At 41.9% G+C, this 26,561-nt stretch overlaps 2 protein-coding genes across 2 annotated transcripts; both read left to right on the top strand.

Annotated features, from left to right (window-relative positions):
- The first annotated feature begins 10,149 nt into the window (after window positions 1-10,149).
- SRD5A3 (steroid 5 alpha-reductase 3) lies at window positions 10,150-16,376 on the top strand. The gene is made up of 5 exons (XM_031588600.2): window positions 10,150-10,393; window positions 12,531-12,682; window positions 13,109-13,303; window positions 14,506-14,628; window positions 15,144-16,376. Exons 1-5 carry the CDS (start codon window positions 10,191-10,193, stop codon window positions 15,401-15,403), a joined length of 933 nt encoding a protein of 310 aa, XP_031444460.2. The 5' UTR covers window positions 10,150-10,190; the 3' UTR covers window positions 15,404-16,376.
- A 355-nt stretch (window positions 16,377-16,731) lies between these two features.
- TMEM165 (transmembrane protein 165) lies at window positions 16,732-26,137 on the top strand. Its single transcript, XM_031588702.2, has 6 exons — window positions 16,732-16,950; window positions 19,416-19,641; window positions 21,800-21,975; window positions 22,684-22,866; window positions 24,256-24,361; window positions 25,184-26,137. Exons 1-6 carry the CDS (start codon window positions 16,747-16,749, stop codon window positions 25,258-25,260), a joined length of 972 nt encoding a protein of 323 aa, XP_031444562.2. The 5' UTR covers window positions 16,732-16,746; the 3' UTR covers window positions 25,261-26,137.
- The last annotated feature ends 424 nt before the right edge of the window (window positions 26,138-26,561 follow it).

Here is a 26,561-nt window from a genome sequence, read left to right as displayed (position 1 = left end):
GAGTCAGGAGCAGATATCTTATTTAGCCACAGAGAAATGACAGCTCAGGTAGGAGCAGCGTAAGTTGCCCGTCTGTTCCTACTGAGGTGCCTATTTCCTGAGGGTCATTTTAATGGGAGTAGGTAGACAGATCTGTCTCTATACTCATGTTGGTCATGGAACACTTGCCTAACTTTTGGGACAGGTGCTTTCTAGGAACAGCTGTGGTGACAGAACTGTGGTGTGGACACCTGCGGCATGAAGTTTAAAGAACTCATTTCACAGAGATACCAAGTAACCATTAAATGGTCACTGACCTCATCAGTGATACTGTGAAGGAGTAAACCTACAATCAAGTTCCTCCTCCAAGACCCTCTAGTTCTTGAGTAAAAAGTTCCTCACAGTGGGAGACCAATATATAGGTAATTCCAGAGAGGGAGAAGCTGAAGCCACATACATTCAGTCTAGATAGTGCAAGCTCTTCACCTGTGAGTATAACCAATCTCTGGAACAACAAGAAGTTTTGAGAAATCTCCATCACTGGCAATTAACAAGTCAAGACTAAATCTCCTTTTATTACCTAAAAGATGTTCTAGTTCAAACTTTCAAGGAACTAGAATTTTTGCTGGAGAAGAAGTTGGGCTAAATGATCACAAGGCTTCAGAGTTCATGACGCTGTCAGAACAGAGGTAACAAGTGAAGTCATTTTGAAATCACTTCGCACAGTCCTGTTTGTAGGCACAAATCAGAGCTTTCACTGTTATTTTTCTCTGCCTCACAGCAAGTAAGATTGATTTTAAAAGTTCTCCTTTCCAAAGTGGAAGATTTTTTTTTTTTAATTCTTCATTAAATTTTGTTTCAAAATGATAAGAACTTTTTGCTTTATTGAAATATAAACCCACCCGATCAGAGCTATTCTAAAATAAATACTATATAAAGGAAAAAAAATCCACAGAAATTATCTGTTTGTTCCAATATCATGGAAGTGTACATATTTTCACTATATATTGCACATTAAATGAATCTAAGCAAGTGTTCCTAAAAATGAATCACTGGGAACTTTTTCTAGCTCTAGTTTCAAAAAAATATTTTGACCACTGTGCTCAGTGTTCCTTTTTCTGTACAAAAATAAGTTTGTATAGTTGAGGGGAATACAAACTGTGATGCTCCCAAAAACTCAGGGCTGGACTCTCTACATGCATTTCGACTCAAGCATAAAACAATAGAAGGGATATTTATATGCAATATTACTGATGTTTAACAGCTTCTCTAAACATGAGCTGTTTTAAAAAATGAGTGTGCTGATCTTTTTTGTTATTTTGTTTCATTAAGAAGCAGTTTAAAAGTTGAACAAACCCTTTTATGTCTCCTCCTGAGATTTATCTGTACACATCCCAGTGGTCTATATTTCTTTTGTTCACACCATAAATCTAGGTTCCAAGCCAGATATTTGTAATAAGTCTATAAAGAAAACAGAAAGAGGTGTGGTAAGTTTATCAGTTTGAACCACACATTTAAGTTTCTGGTGTACATAAAAATTCCAGACTTAAGTCTCTTGACTCTCCCTTACAAAACATTTCCTGCTCATTTAAACAAACAAAAAATAAAAAAAAGAGAGAAGAGAGAGAAAAGGAGAAGGGGTGGGGGGGCGGGGGAAGAAAAAGGGGGAGGGATGTTTTGCACAGAAAAGAAATGAATTGTAGTTCAATTAAAAAAATAATAATAATTAAAAAAAAAAAAAAAAGAGGATTTAGTAGCAGAATTCATCAGATCCCCAGTAAATGTGTGTTTACAGCATCCCCAGTGAAGCCACAGAATGGTAGCAGGATCCACCACCACCATTTTATCTCTGCACTGTTGGTGAGCAGCAGCAGGGCGGCTCTGTGTTGGTCCCAAGCAGGGATCCAACACTGTGGGGTAGAAAAATGAGTGCTACAGAGAAACCCCTTTGTTCTTCCTCTCTGGCATCTCAGAAATCCTGTATCATAACAGCTTAGCACTAGCCACCAAGAGACTTGAGGAAATAACAGAGAACTTCGTGGAGTTATTTTCATTTCCTCCTAAGTAGCCTCTTTTAACTCATCAGATCAGTTTCCAAGGCTCTTTAGATGTAAGTGAGAACAAATCCCACATGCAGATAAAAGGAAGGAAGTGAGTAGAGAAAAGCATCCACCAGCACTGCATCTTTAGGTGTGACAAACACCACAGCAGCCCCTCCAGTTCAGAAGGTAAAATTTCCAAGCAGGAATTTCAGAGGAGGTCCTCAAGCAGATGGAGGGCTGAATTTAACAGAAGGTTAAAAATCCATAATCTGAAGACTTCCACCTGGCTCCCCAAGTGCCAGCAGGCAGAGGAGATGCTGCTAAGCCTGACTGGCAGAGGAAAGAAGGTTGCATTCGCTCCTATTTGGAGCTGTGACATGACATGCTCTGCTCAGCAGTGCCCGTGCACCTTGCCCAGGCACAGAGCTACCAAGTATAGTCATGTCCTCTCCCCTACAGCTCGGACAGGGGAGCAGGAGACAGGACTGCTCCATGTACCTGCCACTGTGGTCTAAAAGGCTGGCAGTGCAGAAGAGCTCTTCATCACTTAGAATTGCAGAATCAGAGAATGTCCCAGGTTGGAAGGAACTCAGCATGTACCACTGAGTCCAAATGTGGCTCCACATGGAATCACTCAAAATTAAAACTGTATCTGAGAGCATTGTCCAAATGCTGCTTGAACTCTGGCAGCTTGAGGCTGTGACCACTTTTGTGACCAGTACCTGCCCCTCCACTCCCCTCTTGAGGAAGCCATGGGCTGCCATGATGCTTCTCCTCAGCCTCCCCTTCTCTGGGCTGAACAAACCAAGGGACTCAGCCTCTTTCCTCATACCTCTTGATCTGTAGGCCCTTCACCACCTTTGTAGCCCTCCACTGAATGCACTGTAACAGTTTTATGACCTTACGTTTTGTCATGCAAACTGTACCAGCACCAAGTAGAACACTTGTTGCCCTGTGCTCTGAACACTGGTTCAGATCAGCCACTGGAGAAAGTTTAGGGATCCTACCTTGGCCATTTTTTCTCACATCCATGATAGGAAAAGCTAAATGGTTTATACACTGGTACAAAGTGCTGCCTTTTCATCTTTCTTTTTTTTAATTCCTTTAACTATTTCAGAACTAAGAGTTATTTCAGTACAAATAGTACTCTGTGTGTATAACAAAATGCTGCTGCTATTTATGCAGTGCAGATAAGCACTATGGCGTAATAAACAGACTGATGTTAGGAGACTAAATGCTGAGGGTGGAGCTCTGCCCCTCATCCACCACATACCGTTGTTTCCGACACCTTTCTACAATGCCTAGGAGCAAGGAGATGCAGATTTATGAGTGGCTCTGAGCTCTCAACATGGAGGGCAAAGGTATGTGCACAAACAGCATGTCTACTGCTACAACAGTCTTCTCGTCACTCTCATTCCAAGGGTTTTGAAGCCCATCCTGAGAAGACTTCATTTTATCAGCAAAGTCAGAAGCGTGGAGAGAACAGCCTGTATCTTCTCCTATGTAATAGAGCCAGCCCCACGTGATCTTAACTTTGTTTTGAATCCAGACAATGTGAATATTTATTAACTGCTGTCTTGAGTGCTCTGGCTGCTGAACGGCACACAATGAATCTGGCAAGCAAGATGTGACATTAGCCAAAGCTGCTTGTAGTATCAGAGCACAAAGGCTGAGATTATTTATTGTTGGAGACCCCGCACGCCTCAATCATATCTGCTCATTCATATTGGTTTATTTTTCTAGCCTCTAGTTTAGAGAGCAACAGAGTAGTTTATGCCAGCGTAAAACTTTACACACAGCACTACAAGTAATTAACTCACACATGACCTTCAATTTGCTTTTACCCCCTCCAGATTTTTTTCTTTTTTAATCATTTTCCCAACAGCGCACTTAGATCTGAATGGAATGGGCACTGGCATCTGTGTCCAGATGTATCACAGGCAAACTTGAGTAGGAGGGCTACATGAGGCAGTGTTCCAGTTTCTTACGATTGCCTCTTAATTCTGTGCCCCAGCTCAGGAGTTAACCCTGAACTATCAACCTCAGCACCCCTAACTACAAACCATCACAGAGAAATTCATCACTGATAAGATGCCTCTGAACATGCTTGCAGTATGCAGACACCATTTCTGCCGTAGCAGGATGTATTTATCACACTTTTATGCAGGTTCGTAGTGGTAAGCCTCTAATAAATACTTATTGAGAAAATGATTGACATAACACTTTTTCTGATAAATATTTGCCACAGATATTTTATCAGGAAGCACACTGGAAAAGAAATTCTTTTAAGGGTTTGTTACAAAAAAAAATCATATTTAAACTATATAATTTTAGGAACACAAATGATTTTCAACATCTGTTTTTACAGCTGTTAATTGTACTTAATAGTTTAAGACCTGCATTTCTTTCTAGTCACAAATCATGGTGTTCATTGAGCCTCTCTATCTTTCCCAAGGCAGGACCACTGGTAAGTATGAGTAGATATATGACTGAAACCTATGTCTTCATGTTATGGCACAATGCAGCAAAACACTGACAGCATATGAATATATGTATATATACATCTGCATTCTGAAATAGGAAATGAGTCCAGCATTTTCAAACCTAGCAGTTTATTGCACTGAGGCAGGTAGTATTTTTTCTGGAATGCAGATACTTTCTTTAGCCTCCTATAGTATGGGATAAGTACCCACTCGGAATTGTGGTCATTAAAGAAACTGCTTCTGCTATTCCATAATAGCGTTCTCATAGCCCACAGTAAATGTGGGTGATGTTATTCAAATGTCTTGGTACGGGATTTCATGTACAGATCAGATACTAAAAATGAAGTTTCACTCCCAGATCTCTGTGTTCACAGCATTACAATACAAAATGGGAACTGTCTCTCTCCAAACGAAGTCATATGGATATCTGAAATGCAACCAGTTCCTTGGCCTCTGTCTAGGTACACCACAGCATCAGGACTCCTTATTTCCTTTTTTCCCCATGGGAGATGATATCTCAAAGCTTGAATGCAGGTCCCTCATAATAAAGAGCCTATATATAATCAAGATCATTCTACAACATGAGAAAAAACAGAAAAACGAAAAAAACCCCAAACCAAAACAGTAGTTTTCTTTCCTTGTTGCTGTGAGTAACTCCCTTTAGCTAGTGAGTGATGGGAGAGCCGCTTCCAGAACTATGCTCTTCAAGACCTCTATGGACCATCTTGTAGGCTCCTTGGGTCAGCCTTTGCAGAGCTTCTCGAAGCTGTGTGAGTAGAATAAGCTGGCAGTCATGTGTAAGCACGTTACAGCTTGGTGCTCCAGAGGGTGGCTGCTTGTAGGCTGAGCTTTCAGGCTCATCTCCTGAATGAAAAGCAGCATCAAAACTGAAAGGGTCTCATTCACACTGAGGAGTGGTCCTCAAGATGTGACGCAGACAAGTTCATTCTCTTCAAATCTTATTGAATAACTTTCATCCTTCTAGAAGAACTTCTAGTATCCCTTTCTGTTTCTCAGCTAATTCTTATCAAATGGGCACTAGTATTAAATCACTTTTGATTCAAAGTCCTGGAGGGAGTAGGAAAGGGCCACTAAGGACAGCTGTTTCCACAGAGTTCATAAAGCAGAATGTAGAAGATCTTTCTTTCCTTGAGGAAATTTTGACCCTCCTCAATTTTAAGTTATTAATGTTGATAGTACCTTTCTCTTTGCCTGCCAGATATACTTGCAGCTTTCCCTTATCAGCTGACAGCCCTGTTAAAGCTAACTGCCCTCCCTTTTATCAACATTTATCTTTCTCCTTTGGTAAACAGTGTCCCTGAACTTTTGTACATGAATCTAAAAATTTCAACAGGAATGTCAAGGAAAAATCTTTAATTTTAAACCTGAGTCTGAATGCAGTCTGTCTGTTCCTCAAAAACCCTTATCATTTTGCAAGTACATACATTCCATCATTATTCTAAAATAATGTAAAGCAATATGCAGAAGGTAGAGGCAGGTGAGTATGTCTTCCATCTATTCTTTGAGAATTTTTGTGCAGTAATACAATCATTTGAACCCTTGCTACTATTCAGGGCCTGAATTCTGCTCCTCCTGTCCCTATCATGGACAGGTGCCCATTGGCAAAGAGTTTTAATGATGTTATGAAATCTCAAATACAGGTTTCTACAGCAAATGACAGCTTTCCCAGACTTAGCCCTCACAGCATAAAACTAGCCTGTGACCAATACCATATCACACATCTTCAGAACAGGAATAAAGCTGATTTTATTCTCCAAGTTGAAACTCCAAACTACCTCTCAGTTTCCAAGCCTACTATGTTGGCAAGAAACTTACTAGCTGTGATCAGTGAAAGCTCAGCAAATAACAGAATAGAGAACAAATCCTGTATTTTAGAACCACAGCTCTGAAAGTTGTAGAAGTCACACCCTGAATTCCATGAATTTGTGCATATTAACTATGTATTGAGAGTCATGTAAACACAACACTACAGCTATTTCCTTGCTCAGGAGTGACTAACTTTGATTTAGAGAAGACTATAGATGATGTGGAAGTGGCAGGTTTTTCCACCTCTTCATGGTGCTTCTTGCACAGCATGCTGCCAATACTGCGTGATGTGGGTATGGCTTCCTGCCCTCCTTTAAGTCCAGCACCAACAAGCAAGGGACCTCTTGTCTTATCAGAGAGCAATTCCTGCTTTCCATCAGCTACTTTCTAATTGGAAAGTCAAGGACATGCAGTCATCCTTGAATTATGGGAAGTGCATTTTAGAGTAAGTTTCCCACATCTCCAAGCACCCTTTTTTTGTGCTCTGTGATTTATGTTTTCTTGGTCCCACTATCTAGGTATTATCTTCCAGTGATTAAAACCAGTAGAGCACAGGCTAGTATTTTTAAGTTTCAAAATGTTGACATCTGTTGGCTTTTCTGGTTTATTTTCCCACAGATCCCAGAAGTGGTGCTAATTAGATGAATCAAAGAACATTCTTACTAATTAAGATCCTCAGACCCTCTGGTACCAGCCAACTTAATTAACAGAGATTATTATGTCCTATAACTAAGTATCTAGATTTTAGGATCTCCACTCACACCGTCTTTAAATATGTTCATAAAAGTCTGAAGGAACGTGGCCTCAACTGGTACTTTCAAGGTTGCTCTTGTCCTAAATTCTAATCAAATTGTCTCCCATACAGACCACTGGGTACCGCCTATAGCCTATATTACCTATCACCTATATTACTCACAAAGCTTTTCAGACTTTGTTAGCAAGTTAAAATCTACCTTGGGAAAAAGACCTGAACAAACCAACCAGCAAAAAACTATCTGAGTAATTTCATAATTTCCCTATTTACTCTTAATACATTATAAAATCAATTCAAATCATCACATAAAATAAATTGGTAGGTCTATCAAGTGAAATATTGCTGTGAAATCTGTTTTGGGCTGGCCAGTCAATGTTACTGATTTTTGTCTCTCAGCAGACAAATTCCTTTGAGTAATACAATGGCCTGAGCTGAAAAGCTCAGAAGCAAATCTCCACCCCACAGGCATTTGACAAAACACTGTCATATGTAGTCTTGCTGTGGTCACATGAGTCCAGCTCAGCGGAACATAAAGGACATCAGATCTCAGGCATCATCAGTACAGTTCAGTCAATGATTGGAACACCTGCCCAACTTTTGCACAGCATCTCTTCAGACTCTGGCAAACAGTTTGCTGTAACTGATGTCTCACTGCAATCTATGGCTCGCCCCAGCAGCCTTCTTTGGCAATATAAATAAATGCAATACAAATAAAGCTGTAACATCTCAAGATAACTTTCCTGCATGCTCCACACCTTGCTGAAAATGTGTTGTGTTCTTCTAATCTCACTGCAAATCTTTTTGCATGAAACTCACTGAAACAACTCTGGTTCCAGGAGCATGAAGAACTGATAGACATTTTTATTTTGAATCCTTCAGGATTCTATTTCCATTGGGAAGATAACCACCAGGGAGGACCATGAGCTCCTGAGGGCAGCAGGACGAGGGCCAGTGGGCAGCTTACTCTGGCACTCGAGGAACCACAGAGTGCTGGTGCCACCTAGAGGGACCATCGTATAAAAAGAGTGGAAGTCACTGCACAGGGGTGCAATAACGTGCCTTAGACGCCAAGTGCTAAGGAAAAATCCTAGAAAGAGCAGTCATTACCACTGTGCAAGAAGTATACATAATTGAAAGAAGCAGCAGAGTTCAAGTTATACTGAAAAGGTATCATATTCCTCAGCATAACTTGCAAATATATAAAACATGTACTTTAAACAGCCAACCATCAGTTCCTCTTTCCTCCAAGCCATTTCCCAGCCTCACAGCTGTATTCCTTCCCTTTCTTCCTCCAGTTACCCAAGCCTTGAGGAAACAGCCAGCAACATGACCACATTTTGAGGTCAGATCCTTGTTCCCTGTGCTGCTGGTGCACTATACACCACGGGAGTGGCTTGGGCATGAAATCCCTGAAACAGATTTATGGTTCAGTTCTACTGAATTTGCAAGAAATTTAGACTCAGTCCTGAAATTTGGCAAAAAAACATATAGACATAAGAATATTTGTTATTTCTTCACAAAGCAATATTATTGATGCCATGAATGCTTCAGCTGAGTGTGCTGCCTTGCAGGATCTACTGTTAAGATGGACTAACACAATTATATGCATCCTCAAAATCATTTAGGCAAGGCTTATGCCTCTGTTTAGGAAAGGTCCTGGGTAGAATTCAAAAATATGTTTGAATCAAGCTTGACCTACAGAAAAAAGAAAAAAAAAACAAACAACAACAGCAACAACAAAACCCACACTTACTATGTGTGTTTAGGATTTGGTTGGAATGCAAATACAGTGCTTGTAATGACATAATTCAATCCAATACAGGAAATAAAGTACTGTTCTACTCTCACCTAAGCACTGGAGGTAAAGCTGTGTTGACAAAAGTTCCTCTGAAAATACCTGTGTGTACTACAGACCTCAGTCTCAAGACAGTTGCCACTCCTTCATGCTCTTAAAATCTCCTGACTTTAGGACAGCTTGAAGTAGCACTAAAAACTAACAAAATCAGGTTGCTCTGTATTTAAAGTAGCCAGCGGGAGCAGGGAGGTGATCATCCCTCTGTATTCAGCTCTGCTGAGGCCTCACCTCATGTATTGTGTTCAGTTTTGGGTCCCTCCCTACAAGAAGGTCACCAAGACCTGGAGTGTGTCCAGAGAAGGGCAAGGAAGCTGTGAGGGGTCTGGAGCACAAGTCTTATGAGGAGCAGCTGAGGGATTGTTCAGTCTGGAGAAGAGGAGGCTCAGGGGAGGTTTAGGATCTCTACGATGACCTGAAAGGAGGCTGTGGAGAGGTGGAGGTCGACCTCTTCTTCCAGGTAACTGTGATGTGATAAGAGGCAATGGCCTTAAGTTGCACTGGAGAGGTTCAGGTTGGATGTTAGGAACATTTCTCCCCATTAAGAGTGATGAGTCATTGGAACAGCTTCCCAGGGAGGTGGTGGAGTCACTGTCCCTCCCTGGAGGTGTTTGAGGAATGTGTAGATGTGTCACTGAGAGACATGGTTAGTGGGCGCGATGTCATCGGCTGACGGCTGGAATCAATCTGAATGGTCTTTTCTATGATTCTATAAAGACTTTGAAATATTGTTCAGCTATTTTCTCCTGACTTTAGATGTAGTTTTACTCTAGACCATAATAAGTGAAGGTCTGAACAGGACTCTTGCATGCGTAGAGGAGGGTAACATTAGGAAAAAAATGAAAAGTAGGTGTCCCAGGCTGCAGCAGCGCAGTGCACGGGTTGTCCCAGACATCGGGGTGCAACCAGCAGGTTCCCCAGCGCTTTTCAGTGTGCTGCAGTGCCCAAGGCAGTGGCAGCTCCAAACGAAAACATGAGAGAAACAGCGAACATGCCCATTTGCACACAGAGGGAGGCACTAGATAACACTCTAAACACACACTTTATTTATCCCTAGCTCTTTTAGGTCCGCAGAAATAAGAAAGCAAAGCAGCGACGGCAGTGAAAACTTCCAGCTCTGCAGACAGCGGCGCCGGCGCAGTCCGAGGCTGGCCGGCCCCCACGCGCCGTGCCGCGCCGTGCCGCGCCGTGCCGGTGGGCGGAGCGGGGCGGGCCGGTGGCGGGCGGTGCTGCGCAGGCGCCGCGCCGGGGCCATGCCGGCGGTGCTGGCCGCCGCCTGGGCTCTGCTGGCCGCCGCCTTCCTGGTGTTGCTGCTGCTACACCGGGCCCAGGCGCGGCGGCCCTGGGGAGGCACCAACATCGCTTCCGCCTTCTTCCAGGACCTCATCCGCTACGGGAAGACTAAGAGAGGCGGGCAGCAGGATGCCTGGCTGCGGCACTTGCAGGTGCCAAAGAGGTGAGGGGGGCCGAGCGGCGGCCGTGGCTGCGAGCTGAGGGCGTTGAAGGCCCTCTCAGGTGTTGTTTTGGTGCCCGTTCGGTGCCTGCGGATGTGCTCGGCTACCAGGAGGGTTGCATTGTTCTGGAATATTAATAATCAGTGTATTACTAGCTTATTTGTGTGCTTTTCAGCCCCGCAGAGAAGCTGTCTGCTCTAGAGTTACAGTATGGCTAAGTACATGGTTCCCGTGAGGTGCTGATTGTGAGGCTCTGATGTTCTTTACTCTTGAATCCCAGTCCCATGCAGTATCTGTGTAACAAACCTTACAGCAAGACTGGATCTGGGACCTGGAAGGATGGACTCCTGAGTGTGAGTGTGCAAATATGCTGTGGGGTTGCTTTCTTAAATCAATTCTCAGTCATAAAACAGAGTACCCTGAGTTTGAAGGGATCTGCGTGGATCATTGATTCTGTCATTGTCTTCTTCCTTCTGAGTCCCTTTATAAAACACGCCGCAGGGTGCTGATAATAGCATGTTAATACAAATATCTAGATACTGTGTGAACAGTCTCTAATGAGGCGAAAGAACTGCCCTGCTACCCAAGCACAACTTTTTCTCTGAAATAGTTACTGCAACAACCAAATTGCTGTGAAGACCTCTTCTTAATGGGTTATGCTCAATAGAATAAAAGAGGAATTAAAACTTTACAGCTTTTTATATGTTATGTGACCTCGTTGTTTTGTTCAGCTGAGATTTTTTGGCTAGAACTGGCCTTTGACTTGAACGCAGGTGTGACATGATCTTACAAGTCTGTCAGGACAGGATTAGGGTGCTATGTAACCCAAAGATTCAGTCATCTCTAATGAGGCAACCTATCACTATCACAGTTGTCAGCAATACAGTTTACGTAAGTTGCTTCCAAAGAAGATGTTTTAATAATAATAATAATTATGACACATATTAAAAGAGATGTTATCATGTATTGCCTTTGTTATCAAGCTTCTGGCTCCAGTTTCCCAAGGATGCACTTAAGCTCTGCGGTAGCCAGAAGGAGGGTTCACAAAAGCATTGGCTTTAGTTGCAATGCATTGCAGAATATTGTATTCTTGTGGCAAGGTTTCATCTGAATCAATCTTTCTCCAACAGGAGTTTCCCACCACTTCTTAGGGAATATGCTAACCAAAGAATACGGCTTTCTCAGTGAATTGATATCAAGCTCTCAGAATGTATGGAACAATTCTGTTACTGCGATGTTGAACCTGTAATCCTGCTAGCTGAGGAGATCCTGAAGCTAGCTGTTGAGACATTTTCTGTCCCTGCTCATCTGCATCTTGTTTCTGAACAAACATTGTATTTTCACCAGCCCACACTGGTTTTTAACTCTGTTCTTCCATCTTGTCAAATGTTATGATTAATTTCGGATTGGTTTGGCAAATACAGAGCATTCATCTTTCCTTGAAGGACATGTGCACTTAATGTAGTGCTGGATTGCTCTGTACATTACATGCATAATTGAGATTGTTGAAATCTCACAGGGCATTTCTTAGCTAAGCTGGCAGGGCTTGTTTATTTTTTTTTTGCTGTGACAAAAACCACTGCTTGTGGGGAAAGTTCTCCAGCAACTGATGGGACATAAGTCTACCAAGTAATAGTTTGGGAGAGAAAGAGCTTGAAGCTTCAAGGCAGAGATATGGTTTTGTCTATATACAAATTCCGTTTGTCTTTTAAGCAGAAAATGAAGGAAGCTTTATTTTTTGCTGTTGTGAATCTGCAGAGCAAACGTCACTGTCTCTGCTTGGCAGGTGATGGAACTGAGGAGTGAACACCGAAAGGGGTTACGAACTGCGAATGGGCAAGCTGTGGTGGAGCGTGCATTTGAGTTTCTTACTTGGCCTCTTTATTGCTGTTCAGATGTACATGAGCTGTTCTTGGAGGGTGTTGTTTTGTTTTGCTTCACTAACTAATGAAGTTTCTTCTCACCCCCAGTTCTCCAAAAGAGAAGGTTTGAGTGTTCTAAGGACACAATGTAATCTTGTTGATAGATGAGCCAAAAAGGCATGTACTCACCATGAGACAAGCATGTCCTGCGGCTATATTTCCAACTAAAGAATGAGGAGAACATGAAGTTTAATGAAGGTGCTTTTTGTTCCCACAGGTGGTTTATTCATTTTTACGTAGTTTCTATACTCTGGAATGGCTTTCTACTGTTGAGGCTTTTTCAAGCTGAGTTCCTTGGAGCATCATTACCTCCGTGGATTCAGATCTTCCATAGTGCTTTTGGCAGAGATTTGCAGAACCAGAATACGGGTAGGTATTCCTGCTATTATGAAGCAGCCACATAAATATTACAAAACTGTGTTACCATCCTTGGCTTAATATGTATTCTTCATATGCTACCTTGTAAGCTGCTCTTAAACTAGGCTCCAAGTGACTTTCCTGGAATACCAGTTCCCTTTGGCATTATTCAAGTGGAAATCATTCTATACTATGCATTTAGTAGCTTTCAGCAGTTCTTTTAGCAGAACAACTATTAGCACCTTGTAGATGTAGCCTTGCTCAGTCTCTGCAGTCAGCAGTGCATCAAATGTACAAATACTTTTGGCAGTGCTAGGTTAGTTTAAAAAGAGGGTAAGGATCTTGCTTTGGGGAGGGCAAAATTAGCTCTTTTGAAGTACTGTTGGGGTTAAATTGGTCCTATCTCTCCCTAAGTTGCTATTTTTTATTTGTAAGCAGACAGTGAACGCTTCTCTGCACTCTTGGTTCTCCTGCTCCTTTGGCTGCATAGCTTTCAAAGACTTGCAGAATGCCTGTATACCAGCGTGTTTTCCAATGGTGTCATCCACATTGTGCAGTATTGCTTTGGACTTGGTTATTATGTTGCTGTTGGCTCAACTGTGCTATGTCAAGTGCCTACTAATGTTAGGAATGGTAAGTACCTGCTTCATTGTTACCAAAGATGCTTTCCCCCCCCCCCCCCCCATTTCTTTCCATCAAGGCAAATGTCTCACTTGATTTCATAGAGGACTTGTGTGAGAAGTGTGTTTATCATTGAAAAGTAATAATAACTTACTGGTATATTCCAAAGTAACATTTCAATATGTTGCTTTATCAAGCAGTATTACAACACTCTCTTGCTTGTTCACTGATTTTTATCTTAAATCACCGCTGTTATTCCCTGAAGTTCACCATTACTTCATCTCACTGTAAATACTCTTACAATTGTTTTGGATCAGTTTCCATTGAGATATATATGCTTTGTGAAGAAAAATAATAGTTGCCAGTTTCAAATATCTCTAGATAACTCCAATTGTCAAATCGGAGATTGTTTTTTTGCTGTAGGCTTTCCTTTCAGGTGAGCCTGCAGGACAGTCTTGGTCAGTTCCTTTGCCTTCCATTGAGAACTCCCCACTTCTCTGCCTTATATCAGTCAGCCTCTTCTTTCTTTTGGTACTGTAGTGTCTCTATTAATAGAGCAGAAATTTGAATTTTATGACCTGTTTCTGCCAGCACATTCCACTGAACTGTTGCTTGCTTCTCTGCAACACTTGAGCTGACTGTAGCATTTCTTCCATGACTGCTTTATGCCAAGTGGTCATTACCAAGTATGTGACTTTAGCAAAGCTTTTAACCACTTTGAACCACATCAGGTCTAGTTTAATCAAGTTATTTTTAAAACAGCCTTCAGACTGTGTATGAGTTGGTAAAGCCTTTTAAATCTGGACCTGTTTTCTACTTACTGAGTGTCTGCTGGATACTCAGAGATGATATATTCACTTGTACATACGGGAGACCATCCTCAATACAGAGTTTTTGCTGGGGTAAGTGGCTTATAGTGTGTATATATACCACTCACTGTGAACAGGACAAACTGTACTTACGTATTGACTTGAGACATAGCAGTGTCTTTCATTAGGATAATAAGAATTATAAACAGAATTCAGGACTGACATCTGGGACTGAATTATATATCAGTTGTATGTAATAGTGTACCTAAAGATACTGGATCAAAAAACAAAAGTAGCATCTTGTTACTCAAATTTTATAAGACAAGTACAAAATATGTATGGACTGTTTTGGGACAATGCTCAGAAAAAGATGAAGCATATTTTAATGAAACGTATTTTATTCAGGAAAAGAACTTTCTGTGCAGATCTTCTGGTATCACATCATAGGCATTGTGATGTACGTTTGGGCCTCTCTTCACCAGCACAGATGTCTTGTGATTCTAGCTAATCTTAGAAAAAGTAAATCAGGTAAGGTGTTTCATTTCTGTGAACAATTTACTGAAGTAAATATTTGTGGTTATTTCAATAGGCTTCTGTAGCTTCTACCACCTTAAAAACACCAGTATTTTTCCATAGTGTGGCACTCTTAAAATTTTCAGTAGGTTAAATGAAACCATTTGGAAAAGAGATCAGACAGCTGAACATTATATACGTATATTTTTTCAGAAGTTACACTGAAGGGTCTAGCTTCTGTCATCCTAAGGACAGACAAATAATAATGCTTAGGACTTGTACCACTCCTCTGAACCATCACTTCTTTCTCCATACAAATGGAGGAAAAAATATGTAAAAATACATTTCCTTCTCTGTGTTTTCACAAACAGCCAGAGAGTGATGTCTTACTTCATTAAGACATGCAAAGCTGCCCGATCAGATGGAGTGAATGATGTGATCATTTTAATGAGTGTGGTGTTCTGTAATTCTGAGTAGTAAAATTCATTTAATGCATTGTTCTCAATTAATTTTTTTCTGTTTGCTTGCAGGAGAAGTCTTAAGTCTGAACCACAGTATACCTTTTGGAGACTGGTTTGAAAGAGTTTCTTGCCCTCATTATTTTGCAGAACTACTTATCTATATATCTATGGCCATCACATTTGGATTTCACAATGTGACGTGGTGGTTTGTAGTGATGTATGTTTTTTTTAACCAGACACTGGCTGCTGTTTTGTGTCATGAGTTCTATCAGGAAAAATTTACCTCCTACCCAAAGCATCGAAAAGCATTTATACCGTTTATTTTTTAGAATATGCCTTCTAAAGTGTATTTAATGCAAACTGGGAAATGTTTTACTAAAGTCAAGGCAAAATTGCACACTTTCTCTATACTAGAGAGGTTAAAAACTCATAATTTTTATCTCATCAGAGTTGCTAATTTATGTGGGGAAACGTAAGGTCTCTGTGTATCATACAAGCAAAGAAAAAGTTTAATGAAGCCCTTAATTAGAACTGATGAGATGCTAACCAGGTCTTTTCCATGTTTATACTCCTGTTTTATGCAGAAAGCATTTACTGTTGTGCAGCAAGCCACAATACATATACATGAGAACTGAAGAGAAATGATAGTGCAGGGAATCATTTGAACTGTTGTATTTCATGCCTTGCCTAATACTTAAGCATATTTATACACATTCTCTTTTCTTTGCAACTAATCAGAGGGAGGCAAACTGTCGCATTGGCTTTCTGTGCTTTCCTGGTGGCAATGAAAACCAGGCAACTGTGCAACTGTGAGCACAGAGGAGTGGTGGAGGAAGCTGTGCTGGAGGGGTGACTCACTCAGCAGCAGCGATAAGCGAAGCACAAAACACTCCTTGTTTATCCTTAATCTGGGAAAATCGAGGAAGGTTCTCTGTCTAGCGAATTTGCAGATTGCATCCTAAATTCAGGTCCTTGACATTCTTGGTGTTTCGTGGGGTGACAGCAGCCTGCCCTGGTCCTTAAGGGGCCTGCTCGGGCAGGTGCGAGGAACTGCATGCAGCAGCCTGAAGCTCGGAGGTGCTGCCGCTCAGCACTGGGAGAGGTGGGTTTTGCATTGCACTTAGCAACTGGGCGGCGTGTCCTCGTCGTGATCCGGGACGAGCAGATGGCCGCTGGTGTTCCAGCGCTTTCTCGCTTCTTTGTGTATACTAACAACATTTTGTATATGACAAGAGTTTTTATGTACTTCGGTATATCTTGTGACAGAAAATATTTAATTAAAAGACGTTTGATACCTCCCGATCCCATTTCGTCCGATTTCTCGAAATCGCGGTAAATGCACCCCAAAACCTCAGCGCCTGCTCCCCTTGGACCCGCAGCCCCGCCCCTTCCCGGCGCCGAACCTCGCCGCCTTCCTTCCGAGGCAGCGCTCAGGCGGTCCCCCGGCGGCGCCGCGAGGCGACCCGCTCCATTCACCGCCCTCCCGGGCGCCGTGGGCGGGCCGTGCCGCTGCCGTCACGGCGGGCGGGCCGGGTGGGCGAGCTGCGGCGCCGCCCCGCGCGCTCGGGCCGTGGCAGGAAGCGGTTGGGACGGGCGGCGCGCGGCGGCAGCTCCCCGGCGAGGGGCGATGACGCGGCGCCTGTGAGAGGCCCTCAGCGCCGCGCGGGCCGCCATGGGCTCCCCGCCGCTCTCCCCTCCGGAGCGCGGCCGCCGCGGCCCGGCCCCGCTGTCCGGGGCCGCCGCGCTGACGCTGCTCGTGCTGCTGGCGGCGGCGCCGGCCGGGCTGCGCGCCGCGCCGGAGGAAGAGCCCGGCAGGAACAAGGTGCCGGCGGCCGCGCCGCAGGGAGCGGGGCAGGGAGCCGAGTCGCGGGCCGAGGTGAGGCGGGGCCGCGCAGCGCCGGCCTGCGGGAGGGAGCGCTTCCCTCGAGGCCCCGGGGCAGAGCGGGGGCCGGAGCGAGGAAGGGAGGGGCGGGGACGGGAACGTCGTCAAGGTGAACCGTACGGACTGACCGCGTGTGCGCGCGAAGGCTGCGACAGAAGGAGGCTTCTCCAGAACGGGGGAGCGCGAGGGCAGGGAAACAGAGGAAGTGCGGAAGTAACGTTCTAGCAGATGGCACTGTAAATTCGCCGAGTGTTGCTTCTGCAGCCTCTGGGCAAGAGGAAGCGAAGCGGCGGTTATAGCGTTGCAGGTAACACGAGAGCTCCGGGCAGCGCGTCGCCCGGCCTGAGCGCAGCGCTGCGACGAGGGCGTGGGAACGGAACGTGGAGGCAGCGGCGGGCTGCGTGTGGCTGCGTGTGGCCGCCCGGCCCTCACCTGGCAGCTCCGAGCAGCCTGCTGGGGCTGCCCGCCTTCCGAGCGCGACTCGAGGAGAGCGTGCATCGCGCTGTCCGGCGTGGAGTTTGAATTGTGGGCGGTGAGGTGCTGGCGCGGCTGCCAGGTGGGAGCTGTGGGTGCCCGATCCCTGGAGATGCTGAAGGCCGGGTAAGATGGGGCCCTGGGCAGCCTAAGCTGATGGGAGGGTAGCCCTGCCCACGAGGGTGAAACTGGGAAGGCTTTAGAGTCCCTCCCAACCCAGACCAGGCTGTGACTCCATCCTCACAGGTCTCTATTCCAGCTCAGGATGTTCTGTATGTGATTCTGTTGCGATGGCTGCTTTTGTTTTAGTCGAGCAAGCATCTCTATTGTCATCTGTGTTCTGGTTGGCCACCAGTGGTTGAGCTTTGGTGATTTTTAAAGGATGAAAAAAAGTTTGCCAAAGTGTTATTTTTCATCGCCCTTTTCTGTTCACCACTTCGTTGAAGAGCACTCCACTGGCTGTAATGAAGTGATTGTAACTAAGTTACTAAGGTTAAAGCTGGCAATGAATTTTGTCCTTTTTTTTTTTTTTTTTTTTTTTTAAATGTCAACAGGCATTATATTGATAAAGCTGGAGCAGAGAGGAGATTTTTCTTAAGTAGTTGAATGTTTTCTGCTTCAGTTATACGTGCCAAACAAAAGTGAGCCTTTTGGTAAGCTGAAGATAGGCTGTGATTATCTGTTTTTTAATACTAAAAGAAAGGAATTTGGGGGTCTGTTACAAAAGAAAAAAAAAGGTTTTGATTCATCATCTGAGAAGGAGTAATTGACAAACTCACTTATTGTAAGAAAAGAGCTTGTTTTAGCAGCTTGTGTGTTTGCTTTCAGTAAACTACATTGGGAAGGTGGTACCTGATGCTGTGCTGGACAGTGGAGCTTGGCCAAATGAGCTGATGTTTTTCAACAGATAAATATTTTTGTACTAAGCCCCCATCACTTACAAGCTGATGGGGGGAAAGTGGTCTTGTGTGTGTAAGCAGAAGAAAGCCTATCTTGTTGCAGCTCAGGACTCTTCAGCTTGTATCAGTATTTAGGATTAGTTTCTTTGTATTCAAACTTCTAAAATTTTATTCTGGTTAGGGGGTTTCATTGCCAAGTGATCACATATAGAAAAAAAAGTTGTCAGCCTACTGCTTGATGCAAGATAGGAAGCATGAAAATTTCAAACATCAAACCTCAGACTTGCCAGCACTATTGAGGGAGTTCTGGCAAGTCTCCTGATGAAACAAGTTGCAATCTGTCTCTGTTCATGGAGGTGTTTTAACTTTCTTGGCCATCTCTGGTCAAGCACGTGAACAGCAGCTTTGTTGTTTTGGGTCTGCTTTTGATTATAGGTGTCTTAATCTCCATGAGAGTAAACAGTGATTGTTGAGGGAAATCTGGAATGTGCTGAGCTAGTTTGAGCACTGGGGAGCCTTAGAGCTGATGTTCAACAGTGTGTACAAAAAAAAAAGAGTTCATGAAAAGTTGCATAAAACTTTAATGGGGCTGAGATGCAAAGATTCTGCAAGGAGATCCTGACAGATTTTTAAAGGATTCCCTTTTTTCCTGAGTGCTCATAATCGCTCAATTTCTCCTTGAAGATTTGAAGAGTTCTTAGTATTTCTATCATAAAATTGTTTGTTTGCTTGAGCATCATAATGTAAGCAGACAACAGCTGTAGCAATAGCAATATAAAGTTGCTTCTCCCCTGTCTGACTGTGGTAGTGGTTCTCATGTTCCAGTAGTAGCATGAATAGTGGAATAGTATGAATAATAATCAGAGCAGCTGCTTCTTGTGAAGTGACCACCTATTAATTTGAGGTAGGTGGCAGCCAGTAACTAGTTAATAATAGCTAATACCACATGGAGGGTGAATAGTTAAAATGCCATGCTAGGCAATGCGATGTGACAGGAGAAACAGAGAGCTTGGTACTTCCAGGAATTACATGTTCAAGCCTAATAAATTGGTGTTTGTTTTGTTTTGTCTCCTCCCCTGCTTACAGAAGGGGCCCTCACCAGTTGCTCCAGTTCATCTTGTCAATGAAGAGTCAGCTGACAAGACTAATTTGGGCTTTATTCATGCATTTGTGGCTGCTATATCAGTCATCATTGTATCAGAACTTGGAGATAAGACCTTCTTCATTGCAGCCATCATGGCAATGCGATACAACCGTTTGACTGTACTGGCTGGTGCTATGCTTGCCTTAGGACTGATGACGTGCTTATCAGGTTAGCCCTCATGTTTTGTTTTGTATGTTTAAATGTGCTGGATAAGTCTGTATTTATTAGTAAACTTTAACTGAAATTAAATTGAAGTTAGTGTGAAGACAGCAGGTGTGTGCAGTCTTCTGTTTTGTTGTAGATTTTGAAGGTTTTTTCTGGGGGCTGTGGCATTAGACTCTACACTCCAATTAGGTGTTTACATTCCCTAGACATCTGTATGCTTTTAAGGAAAAGGAATTGAATTCGGAGAGCCCAAGCACTCCCTTAGCTTTTAGATTTCTTCATTCCTTTTTATTTTTAGCTCCTGTTAAATTGGCGTACCTAAAGAGAGTGTGGGGCTGAGGCCTTTACCTTCCCAAAGTGAAAGATGCTTAATAGGATGTCACATTCCTCTTGACTGACTTGTGTCTTTATATATGTGTCTGGCTGTAAAAGTGGAAGATTACATTCAGTCATGAACCTTTGTGCAGAGCACACAGTACAGAGCAAAGAGCTGGAAGGGGAGTGAGATGTCAGATGGCACGTGGGGAGCTGTAGCTTTGGGTGCTTACACAGCTGTAACCATAGAATGGAGCAGCTTTTAGGTACATCGGATGCAGCGTGTATTTGGTTGTATTTGTGCTCATTTCTTAACATGTCCTCTACAGAAATACTTGAAATAATGTTCAGTGTTTTATATGTGCTGGAAACAGCCTCTTAACTGGTATCGGGTCTCAGTGTTGATCTGAGCGTCTTCAAATGCATAGCTTTTGTGAATGCATTGTTACAATTATTGTTGCAGTCTTACAGCAGTTTCCATTTGTGCTGTTCATTCTGATAGCATTGTAAAAGTTTCTTCCATTACTTGCTTAATAACATTAGTCTGTGAGAATTATTCCACTTTTGCACTGTGTGCTTCCTTTATTTAGTATCATAGGTAGGTGCACTCTGTGGCCTCTTTTCTACATCTGTCTGCCCATTACAGCTCTCCCTTTTTCTATGTAAAGTCAATGTATTCCCTAAGAAAGGAGCTGGGATTTTCCCTTTTTCTGCCCTTGTTTCCTAGAAACTGTGGTTAGAACTTCCTGGAGTTTTTGTTTTTATTGTTTTCCAACCGTGATTTCATGAATTCCTGCTCATTTAAATTCTCTATATCCAAATAATCAGTATGTGGGTGTTGGTTTTTTGGTGTTGTTTATTTTCAAGCTGTGCCCGGAAACATTTTTGCCCTTGTGATATAACAAGCTGCATTGTCACTCTGATTATTTCACTGTGTTTTTGCTTTGTACATGGCAAATAATGCTAAGAACCGTTCTGTATAATGCAGTATTTTCAGTCTTTCAAACAAATTTTATATTCTTCTGTTTTATTTGGTTATGCAATAATATTGTTATTCTGCATGTGTACTGCTTAATTTTATTTTGATCCGATAATCTTACTTTGGTAGTGACAGTGTGGATGCAAGTAAGGAAGAATGTATGCGTATGTTAGCATGTTTCCAGTTGGCTCATTGCACATGCAGTATGACAGTGTGGTCCAAACAGCTGAGAACATTAGGTGTGAGGTTTTAATTTCCTCGTATTTACACAGGCCTTTTATGTCCATAACTGCAGTCTTTGTGGAGTAGTCAATCTTGGGTACATATTTCTTCTATTTGAGAAGTAGTGTTGGCTGATCACCTTCAATACCCGTAAAAGTAGATACACTGTGGAAGTAGTTTTTAGTCTTTGAGTGGAATTAATGCTTTGAAATTGAAGGAGGATTGAACTTGGTGGAGTGTAGGAGAGAGAGAGAGAGAGAGGAATGGTGGCTTTCAGGTATTTGCACTCAGCCGAAGAAGAAAGGCATGAATTCAGGCTATTGGGTATGGGTGTGTCTAGAAAATTTATCTTGTAGAAAATCTCATTTTGCCTTTATCTGATGAAGAAGACATATCTGAAATAAATGTAAAAAATGGTTGGAAGAAGATGTCATCCAACATACAGCCGTGTAAATAAATAGACTGAATTGCTGTTATTTGTCATAACCAATCTAACGTGATTATAGGTGAAATCTCTCAGTGTGCTTGGGGAAGAGCAGGATTTGTGTAGACCTTGGGTGGAAAAATAAATTTGCTTGGACTGATATGGGAAAAATAATTATATTCATTCTTATTTTTGAAATTATGCATTTCTTTTCTTTGCAGTTTTGTTTGGCTATGCCACAACAGTTATTCCTCGTGTGTATACATACTATGTGTCGACTGCACTGTTTGCCATTTTTGGCATTAGAATGCTTCGAGAAGGCTTGAAAATGAGTCCAGATGAGGGCCAGGAAGAGCTGGAGGAAGTTCAGGCAGAAATTAAGAAAAAAGATGAGGAAGTAAGTCATAAACTCTCTCTGTGAATTACAGCTAATGAAACAATTAAGGCTTTGAAGTTGCAGACCAGTGCTATGTTGCATGTTTGGGATGTTCAGCTGTGGCTGCAATTACTAAGTCTAACACAACAAACGTGTGGTCAGTTGGACAGAAGTGGCCATATGGATGCTATTTCAACAGATGATTCCAGACCTGTGGCATATCCTACTTCTCTGGAGAAAGGGGGTTTTTCCATAGAATTTCTTTTTTTTTTTTTTTCTTTTTTTAATGGTGTGTACTAACAGACTTTATAAATGTTCAGGTCCATTTCTAAGGAATAGTAATCTTGATTCTTTGGGTCAATTTTATCCACTCTTGATTTGAGAGCCACCACTTTTGAAGAGAGACTTCTGCTTTAGAATAGGTGGGAAGCAATCTGTCATCTAGAACTAGATATTGTTTCTGTTGTAACTGCTATGTGATTGCAAGATTTGAGACTACCAGCAATTGGAAATCAGAGGTGATACTTGTATATTATATTAAACACGATACATATGTAGTAAGCTTAAAAAAATGCCATCTAATATAAATGACGTGTTAGTATGCACAGTCAATGGCTGATAGTATTCCAGATATTAAATTAACAGCTTTACAGTTTAAGTATTTCATTTGGATTGTTTAGTTGACATTCCTAATCTTATATTTGTTTTAATTCCCTTTGTCTTCTACAGCTTCAGAGAACTAAACTGTTAAATGGGCCTGGGGATGTGGAAACGGGATCAACTGCCACTATACCTCAGAAGAAATGGCTCCATTTTATTTCTCCCATCTTTGTACAAGCATTTACTTTAACATTTTTAGCAGAGTGGGGTGATCGTTCCCAGTTAACAACCATCGTCTTGGCAGCCAGAGAGGTGAGTGCTGCAGAATGCCCCTTCTTGTACTCTCCTTGGGTTGTCTGCGGGTAGGTAAGAGACAAAATATCCTTGCGTAAGGTGTTACATTCACACCTGCTGCTTTATAGTGCCTTACTTAATGTCACGGCTGTGCAGAGAGTGAAAATAAATGCATGGAGGCTCTGCATGTTGTTATAACTATGGTCACATGATTAGAATTGCATTGGCATTTCTGAAAAGAGTTGTTTGACATCGTGTAGCTGAATACAATTATTTGATACGGTGTAGAGATAGGGATGTCACAGAACTACTTTTTCTTTGATCTGTGAGATAATACAGCTTTAACACAGCAGCTTTAAAAGGAAACCTTGATCCTAGCAAATTTGCAACGTTGATAAGATATTGCTTTTTTAAAAAATCTAAATGAATTTGTTAAAGTAAGTAGAACTAAAATTCTGAACTGCTGTGCAGTAAGCAGTACCATAAATTAAGTGATACTCAGCATGATGATCAGAGTGTATATAACTGTTATACATTTACAGGAAAATCAGGCTTATTAAAAGGCTGACTATAAGCCTTCAGTAGTTGCCCTGTTTTTTTTCTGTGCATTGAGATCATTTACATCTTTTTCCTGAAGGACTCATGCTTCCTTCAGTGCACTCTCAGACCTTCCCCAGGGATAAATCAAGGCTGCATAATGAAGAAGGCTATAATCTGTAGGAACCTTTTGCCTTTATTACAGAGTAGGGAAGGCATTGAGAACTAGAGAGGCAGGGAGCAGGTGAGAGAGGAGAATCTCATTGTTCAGTTAGCTACATGCCATCTTGGCAAACTAGAAATTATTACTACTGCCTCCGCAAAGATTTTGTATGGTTCTGAATAAGTTGCTTATGCCCATCCTATCACAGGTTGACTTCTCTTTTGCATTTTTCTGAGTGTCCCATTTGGAAATGTCTGTCAGACTCAGTGGTCCATGAAGTACTGAGGATTGTAAAAGAAGACTGTGGATGTTAAGCTTTTAACATATGGAACGTTTATATAAGTGCTACAAAAGTACTACAAAAAATGGATTTGAGGTGTCTTGATCTTCTCTCATTGTATCTGTGGGATTATTTTATACTACTTACATAAAGTATTCAGGTACCTTACTAATTAAGTATTTCACAAAGACTAATTTACATAGCAAGAATATTACAGAAATACTTAGGAGAGAAATTTTACAGGGATTGTCAGTAGTGTGGTAAGTCAACTGTGAACTTCAGTGAAAAGAAAATACTCTGACTGCTCATGAGGTGAATAGTATCCATCCTGTGACAGTGAATGAAACATGGTTTCTTTGGAGGAAAAAAAAGTAGCAGGCTTTCCATTGCACTGATGTTTCCTTTCCCTTCTGTGTTTTCTCCTCAGGATCCTTATGGTGTGGCAGTAGGAGGAACAGTGGGACATTGTCTATGCACTGGTTTAGCAGTTATTGGAGGGAGAATGATAGCACAAAAAATTTCTGTTAGGACTGGTAAGTGAAAACTCATTCCAACTGAGAAATGCATTAATGCTGGTAATGTGTGTGATGTCAATGGTTGCATGTTTAGGAAGAATGTTTCTCGAGACTTCTTTAAGATCAGTTCAGTGTTTGGGTCTGTGTGTTTTCTGCAGTTTCAGAAAAGGATGTGAAGGGGTAAATTTCGATGGAAAAGGTGAAATGTGTATTCTATCTTGTTTGTTAAGGCCATAGATTATGAGTTGCTAATCTAGCAATGATTTAATGTGCTATCAATAAGCCCAGCATGGATCTCTGGCAATAGGAATAACCTTAGGTTAGGTCAAAGATCCATGTAGCCTGTTAGCTCGTTTAGAGAAGAATGGGCCAAATGCAGTGATACTGCCCCAGCTTCTAGCAGCCTCCGGCCGTTGCAAGCAGTTAATGGTTTTAATACAGGCTCATTCAGTGTAGTTACCTGAACTGTGCTAGAATTGCTAATCTGCAGTGTCACTCCTAGCTTGTTTGATGATAGTGTATCCTAATTTTTTTCCACGTAGCCAACAGTAGGCATCAACCTCAGCTTCACACTAGCTGAAGTAATACGCATGGTCCTTCCTAAGGTCCAGAATATGTCTTTGTAGATGAGATTAAACAATGGGGTGGTGCATGGGCATCCTGACACTGAGCTAGAACTAGTGTCTACTGCTTCGCTGTTTGCAGCATTACGTTTTAAAAAGATTTTTCAGTAATCAGACTTCTTATCAAACAAACAAGTAAATATCTTCCATGATGCATTATAAATTTATTTAACTTTCTCAATGTCTAATTCATTTTTGGTTTGTTTTTCCTTTCCAGTGACAATCATAGGAGGCATTGTCTTCTTAGCTTTTGCATTTTCTGCACTATTTATAAGTCCAGACTCTGGTTTTTAAATATTTTTCATCACTGCGAAAGGACAAGGATTGGAAGCATCTAGCAGCTATCCTTGTGTGGTTTTGTATATAAATGTACAGAATTAGAGTTAAACAAGCACCGAAGATGAGACACTGAACTTTTTATAGCAAATGATTGGTGGGATCGACACGTTTATGGACAGCTTCTGCGGTGGAGATCTGTTTGCTGTCTGGTTTGTATGTTCTGTGGCACCTGCTACTGTGGTAGGATTTGCGTGGTTTTCTTGTTTGCTGAACCTGGCTCAGCTGAGTTTTGAGAATCTACGTCCATAAATGTTGGAGCTTTTTTTTTTTTTCCCCCCCACTGTTACACATGGCCCCCTTTCCTGTTGCTTCAAGAGCTAACTCTTAAGCCTTCTCTGAAGCAGACCAGAGTGTTTTGTTTCATAATGTTGAACAAAATATTAAAGAGATAACAGTTGACTCCCACTTCCAAAGACTTTGGTTCCAGGATGTGCCTGAGGCTGGATAATGTAAGCAACAAAAAGCTGGGGAGCCATTCATATATCATTTAGTTGCTGAGCCACCAACAGAGAATATTATAAATTTCATTTAAAGGGCAAACTTCTTAATCAGGGATTTTTATCAGGAAATTGTGTGCTGATTAACAGCCTACTGTGTTCAATGTGCAATCTGGAGCTAGTAGTATTTGACTTTTTTTTTCCTTTTTTATTTTCTTTTTTGACTTTCTAAACTTTATAAAGTACGTGGAAAGTAATAAAGTGGTCCAACTTAACGGTGTTTTATTCCCAGGACTGAATAATAATGGAATCCTTAGATTTAGATATGTTCATATTTTTCTTTTTAGGAATAGAAATGTAATCTGGAAGAGTATTAATAAAACATAGTGTCTCAATTTGAGTCATTTTCAGTATTGTTTTTTGGCAGTTCCATAATTCCTGCCACAGAGGTTAAAGTGATGATTTATTTAAACTTTACTAAATTTATTTTGGATACTGTTATAAATACCAGTTATAAAAACTTTGAAAATGTTGACAGCTTAAAATATGGGCTACTGAAACACGTGGTTCTCTCTGCTGTTTGGTAACTAGTAGATTCTGAGCTAATAGCTTAAATAAGATGTTAAGAGCTATTCAGTAGCAGTTCTGTAAAGCAGAAGATAGAGTTTCTGATAGCATCCATCTACCTACTACTTGAGCCTGAAACTAAAGTAATATCAAGTGCTACAAATTTGATTGTCCAAATTGTTGCTTGAGAACAGAGGGTAGGAGGTCTCCTCTTGGATTTTGCTGCCAAGAGAAACCACTTAATGCTGAGGT

Source organism: Phasianus colchicus, chromosome 4, assembly GCF_987193195.1.
Source record: "Phasianus colchicus chromosome 4, bPhaCol1.hap1.1, whole genome shotgun sequence".
NCBI classification, from domain to species: Eukaryota; Metazoa; Chordata; class Aves; order Galliformes; family Phasianidae; genus Phasianus; species Phasianus colchicus.
The sequence above is the reverse complement of the archived record's forward strand: the minus strand, read 5'-3'. Positions and strand labels throughout refer to the sequence as shown.